At 36.1% G+C, this 15,289-nt stretch overlaps 1 protein-coding gene across 3 annotated transcripts in view; it reads right to left on the bottom strand.

The window, feature by feature from the left end:
• The window catches only part of DNAAF4 (dynein axonemal assembly factor 4), a 95,342-nt gene that overhangs the window by 35,235 nt on the left and 44,818 nt on the right, over positions 1-15,289 (bottom strand). For all 3 annotated transcript variants that reach the window (XR_007407470.1, XM_025472722.3, XM_035709096.2), the window contains exons 7-9: positions 8,573-8,726; positions 7,058-7,163; positions 4,630-4,758 (exon numbers count right to left, since the gene is read on the bottom strand). Coding sequence is in view for 2 of the 3 variants with exons in the window: in XM_025472722.3 (XP_025328507.1) it covers positions 4,649-4,758; positions 7,058-7,163; positions 8,573-8,726 (370 nt within the window). In the remaining variant the exon portion in view is untranslated. The remainder of the gene's footprint in view (positions 1-4,629; positions 4,759-7,057; positions 7,164-8,572; positions 8,727-15,289) is intronic.

Raw genomic sequence — 15,289 nt, forward strand, 5'->3', positions numbered from 1 at the left:
AGAAAAATGAAATAGGGTTGGGGGAAAGGGAGTGCTTGGGCAAAGCATTATTTTTGGTAGATTGGTCAGGGAAGGTCTCTGATAAATTGATGCTTGACCACACCCATGAAGGAAGTGAAGGAAGTATCTGGGGAATGTAGAGCTGTTGTGAAACAATTGAATTTGTGGTCTGGTGTTCAAGGGAGAAGCCCAAGTTGAATACGGTCAATTTGAACAACAACCACACAATGAAATTATCTGAAATGATGAGACCCAATAGGACTATAAAATATTCATGGAAAAGAGACCTAAGGACTAAACTCTAGGGAACTCCATCATTTAGAAGTCATGGGAATGCAATGGAATTGGCAAAGAAGTCAAACTCTCACTCTTCACAGATGACATGATACTCTATGTGGAAAACCCAAAAGAGGGATCCCTGGGTGGCGCAGCGGTTTGGCGCCTGCCTTTGGCCCAGGGCGCGATCCTGGAGACCCGGGATCGAATCCCACATCAGGCTCCCAGTGCATGGAGCCTGCTTCTCCCTCTGCCTATGTCTCTGCCTCTCTCTCTCTCTCTGTGACTATCATAAATAAATAAAAAATTAAAAAAAAATTAAAAAAAAAAAAAAAAAGAAAACCCAAAAGATTCCACCCCCAAATTGCTAGAACTGATACAGGAATTCAGCAAAGTGGCAGGATATAAAATCATGCACAGAAATCAGTCGCATTCTTATACACTAACAATGAGACAGAAGAAAGAGAAATTAAGGAGTCTATCCCATTTACATCCACACCAAAACCTGTAAGACACCTAGGAATAAACCTAACCAAAGCGGCAAAGGATCCTGTGCTCAGAAAACTATAGAATGCTCATGAAAAAAATTGAGGAAGACACAAAGAAATGGAAAAACATTCCATGCTCATGGATTGGAAGAATGAATATTCTCAAAATATGCTACCTAGAGCAATCTACATATTGAGTGCCATCCCTACCAAAGTGCCATCAACCTTTTTCACGGAGCTAGAACAAATATTCCTAAAATTTGTACAGAACCAGGAAAGACTCCAAATAGCCAAAGGAATATTGAAAAAGAAAACCAAAGCTGATGGCATCACAATTCTGGACTTCAAGCTCTAATACAAAGCTGTCATCGTAAGCATGATACTGGCACAAAAACAGATACATAGATCAATGGAACACAATAGAGAACCCAGAAATGGACCCTCAACTCTACGGTCAGGTAATGTTCAACAAAGCAATAAAGAATTTCCAATGGAAAAAAGTCTCTTCAACAAATGGTGTTGGGAAAATTGGACAGCCACATGCAGAAGAATAAAACGGGACCATTTTCTTATACCATACACAAAAATACACTCAAAATGGATGAAAGACCTAACTCTGAGACAGGAATCCATCAAAATCTTGGAGGAGAACACAGGCAGCAACCTGTCACCTCGGCCACAGCAATCTTGCTAAACACATCTCCAAAGGCAAGGGAAACAAAAGCAAAAATGGACCAGTGGGACTTCATCAAGACAAAAAGTGGTTGCACAGCACAGGAAACAGTCAATAGAACCAAAACACAACAGACAGAATGAGAGAAGATATTTGCAAATGTCTTATCAGGTAAAGGGCAAATATCCAAAATCCAGAAATAATCTATCAAACTCTACACCCAAAGAACAAATAATCCCGTCAATGAATGGGCAGAAGGGGACACTTAGCTGGCTCACGGGTTGAATGTTCGCCTTCAACCCAGGGCGTGATCCTGGAGTCCCAGGATCGAGTCCCCCGTCGAGCTCCCTGCATGGAGCCTGTTGTTAGCAAGAATATTGCTAAGTTGGTTTAGCCAGAATCCCCACCATCGATTTTTATCACTTTCTCTTTTTTTTTTAAGATTTTTTATTTATTTATTCATGAGAGACACAGAGACAGAGAGAGAGAGAGACAGAGAAACAGAGAGACAGAGAGAGGCAGAGACACAGGCAGAGGGAGAAGCAGACTCCCATCAGGGAGCCCAATGCGGGACTCAATCCCAGGACTCCAGGATCATGTCCTGGGCTGAAGGCAGGCGCTAAACCATTGAGCCACCCAAGGATCCCTATCACTTTCAATATCTGACCAAATTCTTCATCCCCCACAATCCCCCAGATGATACTCAGTCATCCTCGCCTGCCTTCAGCAAGAATCCAGTTAGGTCAGTTTAACCAGAATCTCCCTACCACTGATGTTTCCTCTTAGTAATTTTCCATCCACTTACAACCCCAACCTCCACCCCCAACTTGCTCCTTAGCTATCAATCATTACTTGTCCATTGTCCATGGAACTGACCCCAATTCTATACTAGAGTCTCCTATCCTATACTGTAGTAGGCAGTAGTTCCCAAGTGGAATCTGTTTTTACTGCTGTAACTACTGTCCAGCTCCCGTCTTCCCTGACTCTAGGAAACCAGGACAGGATATGTTTATATAAACGTATGTGTTTGCTTTCCATTAAGCTATTTGATAGCATTTATTTATTAGGACTGATATTATTATTTCTGTCACTAAAGAGCTAAAATGTATAAAAGAAAAATTACACCAAACCTGGTTTGGGAAAAGCCATTTTTGCTTGATGTAATTCACAAACCTCTTTCTGGGAAGGGAAAAATGAGTGTTCCTCATTAAGTACTTTAATGAGACAAAGACAAGTTTCATGAAACTGGTTACCCATCTACCCTAGCTGACTCTCAAGTGACTATCAGTCAAAGGACAAGTGATACATTAGAAAATATTATTTTTTAAAATTAAGTCTAACAATAATTTCCTATTCCTATATAGCATCCACTGCAAAAATGGGCTAGTCATGATCTTTCCTTTGTAATAAGTATTTTGATACAGTTTTGATATTTATTCATAGCCAAATCTGTCAAAATTTTATCTTTAATAAACAGATATACTTTGTATTTATGTACGGTAATCACATAGTAGTAGGGGATTAAAGATCCCTTTAGGCAGTTAAAGATCCCTTTAGTTTAAATTTCTGTAACAGCTACATTTAGCTTAATATCCACTTGGTATCTTAAAATTAATTTCAATCAAATGATTGACATTATGAAAAAAAAACTAAAGGACTACCATAAGAATTTTTACTTATCTTTTATTCATAGGCCTTAATAATAATTGGCACTAAAGGAGATGGGGAGTGTTGAATTTTAACTCTGTCACTACTTCAATCTAAGACAAAAGTCCCTTGCAGACTAAAGGAGATTGCTTAAAAGAGGTCAAGTATTTTGTGAATACAAACTCATCTATTGCGATAAATAAAGTCCAAGATTTCATTTAGAGAATAGGATCAAAAATATTAATAATTAATTAAGATTAGCCCTTCTATTCCTCCAAGGATAGATCTTTTGCCCCTAAGACAGCTATTGGGCCCAGTCTTTTGGTGGGGGGAGGGGGAGATGGGTGGAGGATGATAATAAGAAGAGCCTGAAGAACCACTAGGTTGGTTAACATTTTGAATATCAAACTGGTATTTGACACACATGGAGACCCATCTTTACTTTGGTAATGTTTATTTTTAAAAATAAAAAAAAAACAAACCAATGTTGATTATAAGAGAAAGCAATCCTGCCTTATTAGAAGTTCTATTAACTGGAAAAGGCTGCTATGTAAGTTGTCTAAAGTTGCTTTATAAAAGTAAAACTCTCAAGGTTGCTGAACTAGGATACCCAAACATATTCAAAAAAGTATTGTGTTGGGGAAAAAAAAGGAAGAAGGAAGCTGTTTTATGGTCCATTTGAATGATATCAGATGTCATTCATCTGTCAAATATTATAAAAACTTATTCCTAAAAGTTGTCTTGTTTTTCTAAAAATCCTGTAAATACAATTTTGATAACTGCTATATACAAAAGGGAAGCTGTACTATTTTTGCTTAATGTTTGCATCATCACAGTGGTACGATCCAATTCCAGTATCATAATATTCTGTGCTAATTTCACCCTTTGCTGTCTTTTTCTTTTTCCTGTTGTACTTGAAGGTACTAGAAAACATCTCATTAGAAAACTTACCTTCACCAGATAGTATGAAATATGATCAATGTTTTGGGGAACACTACATATAGTTAAAAAATAAGGTTTCCTAAAGAGTTGTGTTGCTAGATTGAACTGGTCTACCCTCCCACAACAGAAGATGGAGAAATAAAGGTTTTGTGCATTGAATTCTAAGTGAACATCAGTACTGATTATACTAAGGTAAACCATTCAATTAAGTAGTATATTTAATTTAAAAAGTTATAAACATGGTCCTTCATTTTCAAATTTTACCTTGTCAAAAATGAATCAGTAATGTCCCCATACTTGTCACATCAAGAAATATTTTGTTAGTTATAAGGGCAAGCTGAATTCAGTAACAACAACAAAATGTGTATGTAATTAATCTATGTATTGAAGAACAAAGAATTAAATCATTCTTAATTTGATTTACTTATACAGAAACCATTCAAATCAAATATTTAATTTTTTGTAGATTTATAATATTTTGTCCTCTACAGAACTAGAGAATGAAAAAGAAAGTGATTCTGTACAATCAGCCATAATATTTACAAAGATTTCTAATGCCTCCAGTTATTTTTGAAAAACTTAAAACAATATCTAGTACAGTACCTAGTTGCTTCAGCAGTCATTAAGATTTTACTTCTGTTCCTTGAATTATTTTCCGAATCTTCTCAGCATCATTTTGTACAATTTTGTTGGATGGATCAATCTTAAGGGCAGCTTCATAATCCTGTAGGCCTATATTTAAATAGTAATGATGGTCGATAAAATTAATATCTTATAAATACTTGTGTTATATGGAGGATATTTTTTAATAAAAATAACCACTAAGAACATGGTTCAGGACAAGTATCAAGTTTTCAATCAGATTCTCATTTTCGCATATGTGTCTCTATGTAGTATTTCCAAAAGATTGCATAAATTTTTCAGTGATTTCAGGAATACTTACACTCATTACACTCAGGATTTAGTAAGAAGCAATTCTGTTTTTTTTTTTTTAAGATTTTATTTATTTTTTCATGAGAGACAAAGAGAGAGAGGGGCATGAGATACAGGAGAAGCAGGCTCCATGCAGGGAGCCCGATGTGGGACTCAATCATGGGGCTCCAGGATCACACTCTAGGCTGAAGGCAGATGCTCAACTGCTGAGCCCCCAGGCATCTCAATTCTGGGGTTTTTGAAAAAATATTTTTAAATGTATTTAAGTAATCTCTACACCCAATGTGGGGCTCAAATTCATGATCCCAAGATCATGAGTTGCACACTCTTTGGACTGAGCCCTCAAAGCATCCCAAAAGCATTTATTTTAAATTCAAGTACAAATAAACTAAGAGTATAAACTCATGAAAGCATAAACAGACTCAATAAAACTCACATATATAAAGGACATTTTTATTACCTCATTGAAAAAGTAATAAATGGCATCTTATTTGGAAATTCCAGACTTAAAAAAATCATTTTGGTAGACTCAATCCATACTTTATATAATTCATAGACTACAGTTTGTGATTTTTTTATAGATACATCTGCAGAATTCCTTTGAGGAAAATTGGTTTAAAAGGAAAGCATTGTGGACTATTTGTTAAATACACATAAATGAGTCTAAAGCTTTACCAAGATAAGCAGTGAGAAAATTTCTTTGAGAATAAGGAAACTTGAGTACCAAGTGCTACTGATTTGCCAAAACACTTGAAGAAAATCACTTAACTTCTCCAAGCCTCCATTTTCTCATCTTTAAAATGAAGAGTACTTTTAGCTCAAAAAGTCTATGATGCTATAATTTCTAAAGAATGCTTTAAAATGTTTTATTCCTGTCTTGATAATTTTTAACTTCATGAAACTGGATAAGAGACTTAAAAAAAATGGATGGGAACATAAATCTAATTTGGATACTTTGGTTAGAAAAACCTCCTAAAAATGTCAGAAACAAGTTTAAGGGCAGCCCGGGTGGCTTAGCGGTTTAGCGCTGCCTTCAGCCTCCAGGAGTGATCCTGGAGACCTGGGATCAAGTCCCATGTCAGGCTTCCTGCATGGAGCCTGCTTCTCCCTCCTCTCTCTCTCTCTCTCTCTCTCTAATAAATAAATAAAATATTTTAAAAAATTAAAAGAAAAAAGAAAAAAAGAAACAAGTTTAAAAACAAAGTCAGAGGGACCCTGGGTGCCTCAGCGGTTGAGCGTCTGCCTTTGCCTCAGGGGGTGATTCCAGAGTCCTGGGATCGGATCGAGTCCCACAGTGGGCTCCCTGCATGGAGCCTGCTTCTCTCTCTGCCTGTCTTTGCCTCTCTCTCTGTGTCTTTCATGAATGAATGAATTAATTAATGGGTAAATAAATAAATAAAATCTTTAAAAAAAAGTCAGAAATAATAAAACCTTTTAGACTAGACCATTCCTTGGAAAGGCATCATAAAGGAGTATGCCTTTAGGCCTTGAATAAAAGAAAGTTGACTGGCCCTCTGGGTAAGGAGGAATGGGAAGAACATTAAAGATAAAATGCCGACTACCACAAAATTTTGCCTTTGGAGCAACATGAATAACTGAAAATGGTCCCTAAATACATTAAAAATGAAAAACAATTAAAAAATAAATGGCTTCTATAAACAATGAGGCTGAAACCAAACTTGGTACAGTCTCACAAATATAAGCAAATTATCATACAATGTGGTAGATCAGTTGTTTCTGAGCTCATATGTGTGTCTGTCTATATGACTAAAGCAGTTCATTTTAAATTTCTACTATCTCCTAAGTGACTCATTTATAACCTTTATCACACATCTTTCCATAGAAAAGTTGTCTGGATACTACAGCATTTTCCTAAATCTAAACTTGTTCACATCTTGTTTTAACTCCCTTCTACAACAATAATTTTTTAAATATTTCAAAATCATTTTTAATTTTGTCAGATAAATTGCAAAGAATATATTAAGTGCTAAAAATATAAAACAGTAGAGTTCTAAAAAGTTATTATCTTAAATAATCCCAATAATACTTCTTTTTGGAATATAAATTGGAACTAAAAACATTTCTATCAATTTCTTACCTTCTATGTACAATTCTAGTTGACAGAATGCTGTCCCACGTCGTATATATGCCTTAATTCTTCCATTAGCATTGTCTGGAACAGGTGGTGTCAATAATTCTAGTGCCTTACAAAATAAAATAAAGACAATTTACTAATTCAAACTTGAGCAAAAACATGATAAAATCTTAACTTTAAAACAAGCCTCTAGCCTCACCCACTGAAAGTTTGAAACTAACTAGCATAGAAATTTATCAAATACTTCTATTTATGTTGAACAATTTAAAGAATTCCTCAGTTGTTCTGATACAATATTCCTACCCTTTCTCCCAAAGTGATGATTTGGTATAACTGTGAAACCTCTACAGCTTTACCTTTATTAACAGAAATGATTAAAGAATATTGGAGGTCTTTATATTCAAATTGGGTGATCCAGTTTATTCATTTATTCGATAAATATTTGTGCACAAAATTGTGATAGTAAAGGGAAAACTGGATCATAAAAATATTGTCAGATCTTTCAATAGCTTAATGAGATCAAAGTATGAGGATGTGGTTATATCCTTCATATTTTCAAACTCAAGGAGCCACATAAGAGATTTGGCACGTGATTTTCCCTTAAAACAGGTTACTCTGACATGGGAAAACAAAAAAGAAAAAAACTAGATGTTTAAGATAATGACATGATATTAATAATGAAATTAGGATATAATAGGTTATTCTGAACACTGGGAAATTATTATAGAGCTATTCTTCTATTGTGTAGGTGGTAGTGATAGCATGAAAACACCAAGTTTTCCTTCTTCAACCTTGCATTAAGTCTGCAAAGCTTTACTAAAATAAAGGGTAAGCACAAACTGACAAGCATTTACTAATTTCCTTGTGAACTTCACCTGATACACTGAGGCAATATAGTACCTTGAAGTCTCAAAAAAAAAAAAAAAAACACCAAAAAACAAAAACACCAGCTCCTTGCCTATTCAAAAACAAAATCTTTCGGGATCCCTGGGTGGCACAGCGGTTTGGCGCCTGCCTTTGGCCCAGGGCGTGATCCTGGAGACCTGGGATCGAATCCCACGTCGGGCTCCTGGTGCATGGAGCCTGCTTCTCCCTCTGCCTGTGTCTCTGCGCCTCTCTCTCTCTCTCTGTGACTATCATAAATAAATAAAAATTAAAAAAAATAAATTTATGTAATTGAATAAATTAAAAATTTATGTAATTGTTATGTTTTTTTTTTTTTTTTTTTTTTTTTTTTTTTTTTTTTTTTTTTTATGATAGTCACAGAGAGAGAGAGAGAGGCAGAGACACAGGCAGAGGGAGAAGCAGGCTCCATGCACCAGGAGCCCGACGTGGGATTCAATCCCGGGTCTCCAGGATCGCGCCCTGGGCCAAAGGCAGGCGCCAAACCGCTGCGCCACCCAGGGATCCCTCAATTACATAAATTTAAAAGAAAAAAGATTAAGGGCATCATTTAAACCAATAAATAAGAGAGTAACAATTTTAAAGCACGATATATAAATAAATATATATCTATACCTTAGAAGAATCTTCAATGGCCTTGTGTAAGTTTTTTAGTTTTAGGTGGCAAGCAGCACGATTCAAATATAACAGTGGAATCTTGTTATTTAGTCTTATGGCTAAGTTGTATGCATTAATAGCTGCCAAGTAGTTTTCTGTTGCAAACAATTTGCTAATGAGACAAAAAGAGAAAAGGAAAACAACATAACATTGAAATACAAACACAGAAATAATATCTAATGATATTAGGCAGAGGAGATGGCATACCTCCCTTTTTATCCTCTGTGTAATGGACTTCATAGACTGCACTGACTCCACCTTTCCTCCACGTACATCAGCATGTAATCTGAAAGGGACTGACCTCGACCCCAACTCCAAGGGTAATCATCTGTAGTTTAAACCAATAGGCATATTTCCATCCTCTTGACCGTAATGATTGGCTTGGGAGAGTTTTGTGACCTAACTTGATCTATTCAGAATGAAACCTATGACTTTGTTTCCAAAGTTGGAGAATGAAAAATTAGGAAAATTCCTCTTGCTAGATACAAATGAAGAAAGCACAGAGCCCAAAACTGTTGGTGACCATGTTTAACACCATGGAAACACCATAATTAAGCTGGAATTATGAAAAGAATAAAAAAGGCAGACAGAAATGGAGTCCTTAGTGTTATAGTTAAGCTGCTGGATCAAGCTTTACTTAAAATGCAACAAACCTTTAACTTTTTAGTTATATAAACCAATAAATTCCTTTTAACGTGGAGCCAGTTTAAATTTGTATTTTTTTTTTTTTGGTTACTTGCAAACAAAACCATCTAATAGATCAAATCTTCCAAAATTCTCTTCAAATAGATGTATCTAATTAAAATATTTAGTTAAAATGTAAAGTGTTTTTTATGAAAATTCTTGGAATTCTGAAAAATGCATAAATATAAGGAAAATAGAAAATACCAAAAATAAAAGTACCATATAACACTTTGCATTCATTTCCAGTTGCTTGTACTGCATACTGTACAGTTCTAGAACATGATACCATCAAAAGTAAAAGCACCCAGTAAATCATTAGTAAAAGGGAAGATGACACCACTGTGACATCTAACCTAAGCCTGACTCAAGTTTAAAATAACTTGCACACACTGGAAAAGCTAATTCTCTGGTAACAGTTTACATTTCTGAAATGCCTCATACCAGCCAGGATATTTCTGAATGAAAGTTAACAGAATCCCAACAAACTGGCTTAAACAAGTAAGTAAATAAATTATCTCACATTTAAAAAGTCCAGAGGGAAAGGCTACATGCCCACTGAAATCAGCCGCTTGAGGATGTTATCCTAAGGCCTAAGGTTCCTTCCATTTCTCCATTCTACTGTACTCAGCAGCTACTTCATTGTAAGGCTGGTTTTCCTTATGCATGTAAGGTGGCTGCATAGTTTCAGGTGCAACATTCAAGGACAATATTCATTAGAAGAAAATGGGACAGTATCTTCTGGCATATGCTCTGTAAGAGCAAGAAAACCTTTCCCAGAAATCTCCTGGCTCACCTCCTTTCCCATCTCACTGACCAAAAGTACCTACCCTTAAAAAAATATTTTGCCTTACTAAAACCACCAGTCTCTCCTTCTTTTCCTCAATCTTTCTCCCCCCACCCTTGTCTTTCTCTCCTTACTTTTACTCCTTAGTACTATATATTGCTGTTTTGGAGCATCTAAGAAAATTCAACAATATGATCATCTTTTCATATTAAGATATATGGAGATACACTTGTCTTACAGTGTTTTGTTTCTTGTTTTTTTTACAAAGTAGTCTCGGATCTGAGCCAAGATTTCTGAAACCAGTCTCCTCTTACTGATGGACAGAGTTTTTGTTTCCCAATTCTTTGCTTTTATAAACAACATTTTAATACATATTTTTGTACATCTAGCTAAAAACAAAACAACAACACAAACAAGCAAACCCACCAGCAGTGTAATGAAAACAACCCTAATTCGTTGAAGTCAATCAGAATTTATCCTGGGACTTGAATAGGGTCCCCATCCTAAGTCACACGGATAAGGTCTACATACCTAAATGAAAAAGGGTCTCAGCCAGTAAGGATAAAGGGAGACATACATTTTGGCTAGATAACCTATAGTGTCTACTACAAGCCTTTTGTTTTAATTGTGATAAAATATATGTAACGTAAAATTTACCATTTTTAACCATTTTAAAATGTACAGTTTAGTGGCATTAAGTATATGTAAATTGTTGTGCAACTATCACCAAGTCCATCTCTAGAACTTTTTCATCTTCTGAAACTGAAACTTTGTACCCTTAAACATGAAGTCCCTTTCCTCCTATCTTTGACAACCACCATTCTATTTTCTGTTCTATGAATCTCACTGCTCTAGGTACCTCATATAAGTGGAATCATACAGTTATTTTTCCTTTTGTAACTGGCTTATTTCACTTAGCATAATGTCTTCAAGGTTCATCCATGTTGTAGCATATAACAAGAGTTTCTCTTAAAGACTGAATAATAATCTATTGTATGGTTATACCACATTTTGTTTACCAAAACATCCATCAACAGGCACTTGAGTTACTTCCACCTCCTGGCTATTGTGAATAATGCTACCATGAACATGGGGTTACAAATATCTGTTTGTGTCCCTATTTTCAATTCTTTTGTATATATGCTCTGAAATGGGATTGCTGGGTCATATGGTAATTCTATTTTTAATCTTTTTGAGGAGACTCCATACTGTGTACCATCTTACATTCCTACCAACAATGTTCAAGGGTTCTAATTTCTCCACATCCTCACCAACACTTGTTATTTCTGTTTTTTTTTTCATCATAGTCATTGTAATGTATGTAAAGTAGTATCCCATTGTGATTTTGATTTGCATTTTCTAAATAATTAGTGATATTCAGCATCTTTTTATGTGCTTTAGCAGGGTTGGGGGGAGAGAGGCAGAAAGAGAGGGAGACAGAAACTCATGAGGACTCTGCACTCAACGGGGCTTGATCTCACGACCCTGAGCTCAGACCTGAACCAAAAACACCAACAGTGGGAAACTATACCAACTGCACCATCCAGGGGTCCTGCAGTTCTTTATATGTAGTCTGGATTTTAACCTTTTATCAGTACATGATTTGCAAATATTTTCTCCATTCTATGGGTTGTCTTTTCACTCTGTTAATAGTGTCCTTCATGCATGTCTTTCAAGCTTTTAATTTTGATGCATTTCAATTAACCTATTTTACTTTTGTTGCCTGTGTTTTTTTAAAAAAAGATTTTATTTATTTATTTTGTTAGTATATCTATCTTTGTATTTAATTTAATACATCTTCTGAAGATAATTGTTTCACAAATGGCTAAAAATATGAAGTGGAGGGGTCAACAGTCTCATCAGATTCTTTTTTTGGGGGGAGTTCTTATTTATTTATTTATTTATTTATTTGTTATTGGAGTTCAATTTGCCAATATATAGCATATCATCCAGTGCTCATCCTGTCAAGTGCCCCCCTCAGTGCCCATCACCCAGTCACCCCAAACCCCCACCCACCTCCCTTTCTACTACCCTTTGTTCGTTTCCCAGAGTTAGGAGTCTCTCATGTTCTGTCATCCTCACAGATATTTTCACTAATTTTCTCTCCTTTCCCCTTTATTCTCTTTCACTATTTTTTATATTCCCCAAATGAATGAGACCAAATAATGTTTGTCTTTCTCCAATTGACTTATTTCACTCAGCATAATATCCCCCAGTTCTATCCATGTTGAAGCAAATGGTGGGTATTTGTCATTTCTAATGGCTGAGTAATATTCCATTGTATACATATACCACATCTTCTGTATCTATTCATCTTTTGATGGACACCGAGGCTCCTTCCACTCTTCAGAGTGTAGGGATAGAGGGAACATTCCTCAGCATCTTAAAAGCCATCTACGAAAAGCCCACAGCAAATATCATTCTCGATGGGGAAACACTGTGAGCCCTTCACCTAAGATCAGGAACACGACAAGGATGTCCACTCTCAGCATTATTATTCAACATAGTACTAAAAGTCCTAGCCTCAGCAATCAGGCAACAAAAAGAAATAAAAGGCATTCAAACTGGCAAAGAAAAAGTCAAACTCTCCCTCTTTGCAGATGACATGATACTGTACATAGAAAACCCAAAAGACTCCACCCCAAGATTGCTAGAAGTCATTCAGTAATTCGGCAGTGTGGTAGGATACAAAATCAATGCCCAGAAATCAGTGGCATTTCTATACACTAACAATGAGACTGAAGAAAGAGAAATTAAGGAGTCAATCCCATTTACAATTCCACCCAAAACCATAAGATACCTAGGAATAAACCTAACCAAAGAGGTCAAGGATCTATACCCTAATAATTACAGAACACTTCTGAAAGAAATTGAGGAAGACACAAAGAGATGGAAAAATATTCCATGCTCATGGACTGGAAGAATTAATATTGTGAAAATGTCAATGCTACCCAGGGCAATTTACACATTTAATGCAATCCCTATCAAAATACCATGGACTTTCTTCAGAGAGTTGGAACAAATAATCTTAAGATTTGTATGGAATCAGAAAAGACCCCGAATAGCCAGGGGAATATTAAAAAAGAAAACCAGAGTTGGGGGCATCACAATGCCAGATTTCAGGTTGTACTACAAAGCTGTGATTATCAAGACAGCGTGGTACTGGCACAAAAAGAGACACATAGATCAATGGAACAGAATAGAAAACCCAGAAATGGCCCCTCAACTCTATGGTCAACTAATATTCAACAAAGCAGGAAAGACTATCCACTGGAAAAAAGACAGCCTCTTCAAAATGGTGCTGGGAAAATTGAACAGCCACATGCAGAAGAATGAAACTAGACCATTCTCTTACACCATACACAAAGATAAACTCAAAATGGATGAAAGATCTAAATGTGAGACAAGAATCCATCAAAATCCTAGAGTACACAGGCAACACCCTTTTTGAACTTGGCCACAGCAAATTCTTGCAAGATACATCTATGAAGGCAAGGGAAACAAAAGCAAAAATGAATTACTGGGACTTACTCAAGATACAAAGCTTTTGCAGCAAAAGAAACAGTCAACAAAACTAAAAAACGATGTCATTTTAAAGAGAGAAAGAGAGAGAGTGCAAGTGAGCAGAAAAGGGAAGGGCAAAAGGAGAGAGAAAATCTCAAGCAGACTCCCTGCTGAGTGCATAGCCACACTCAAGGCTTGGTCTCAAGACTCTGAAACCATGACCTGAGCCAAAATCAAGTTAGATGCTTAACCGACTGAGCCACCCAGGCACTCCAGTGCTTTTGATGTCACATCCAAGAAATACTGCCAAATCCAATGTTATAATGTACTCTGTCCTTGATTCTAAGAATTTTATAGTTTTAGCTCTTATGTCTAGGTCTTTGAACAATTGAGTTAATTTTTATGTAAGGTGTTAATAAGTAAGGGTCCAGTTTCTCACCACTATGTGTTAAAAAGGCTATCCTTTCTACATTGAAAAACTGTTGAAAATCATTTGATCATAGAAGGGAAGCCTATTTCTGGACCATCTATTCCATTGGGTCTATATGTCTTTAGAAATCTTATATAACATACACATTTGAAGAACAGTTCCATACTGGAGGCACCTGGGTGGCTCAGTTAGGCATCTGACTCTTTCAAGATTTTGTTTATTTATTTGAGAGAGAGAGAGAGAATGAGAGACAGCACAAGCAATGGGGAGAGGTAGAGGGAGAAGGAGAAGCAGGATCCCCACTGAGCAGGGAGCTAAACGCATGATTTGATCCCAGCACCCTGGGCTCATGACCTGAGTTGAAGGCAGATGCTTAACCAACTGAGCCACCCAGGTGCTCCAAGCATGTGACTCTTGATTTTGGCTCAGGTCATGATCTCAGGGTTGTGGAACCAAGCCCATCAGGCTCTGCACTGGGAGCCTGCTTCAGATTCTCTCTCCTCTCTGCCCCTCCCAACTCTAAAAAAATAAAATTAAACTAATAATTAAAAATTAAATGAAGAACAGTTCTATTTTTCATCCTTAATGTAAGTATATAGTTTTATAATAGAACAGTTATGTCAGAAAAATTCTCCCAGGTTCTAAGGGAAAAAGAGTTTACAATGAGCACTATTAAAAGAACCATTGTAGAAGGCATAATAGCAAGAAATGTGAAGCATTAAAATATTTTAATGTTTACATATACATATTAAAACATAAATCCAAATGAACATTACATTCTTTTAATGTAATGCCATTACAATGCCACTACAAACATCCAAAGTTTTGCTTTATGGCTTTCAGAATGATGTTAAACGTGGAAATAGCCAAATTTCAAAAGGAAAGGGAAATAAAATTAAACCTGTAACTAAAGTGCAGTAACTGCTGAACATCAAATTTAAATAGAGAAGCTAATAACCATGAAGTCTCCCTTAATGTTCCAAAAAAAAAAAAAAAAAAGGCAGTGTCAGGGAAAAGAATTATGCAAAGGTACTCATTAATTCAACACATACTGAGTGCTTATTATATGGTACATACAGTGAGAACAAAGAGAAATGGACAATTGCAGACATTCTGTCATTTTAATGATAACTGACTGGTATGCCTTTATAAAGAAAGAAACATTCTGATTTGCAATGGCCAAAAGGGCCAACCATTTTATACAAGAGTTGAGTGTGGGAGAAGCAGCCAGGGGCAGGACCAATAGGAAAGAAGAGCTGTAGGACGAAGTAAA

The sequence above is a fragment of the Canis lupus genome, chromosome 30 (assembly GCF_003254725.2).
Source record: "Canis lupus dingo isolate Sandy chromosome 30, ASM325472v2, whole genome shotgun sequence".
In the NCBI taxonomy this organism is placed as follows: domain Eukaryota; kingdom Metazoa; phylum Chordata; class Mammalia; order Carnivora; family Canidae; genus Canis; species Canis lupus.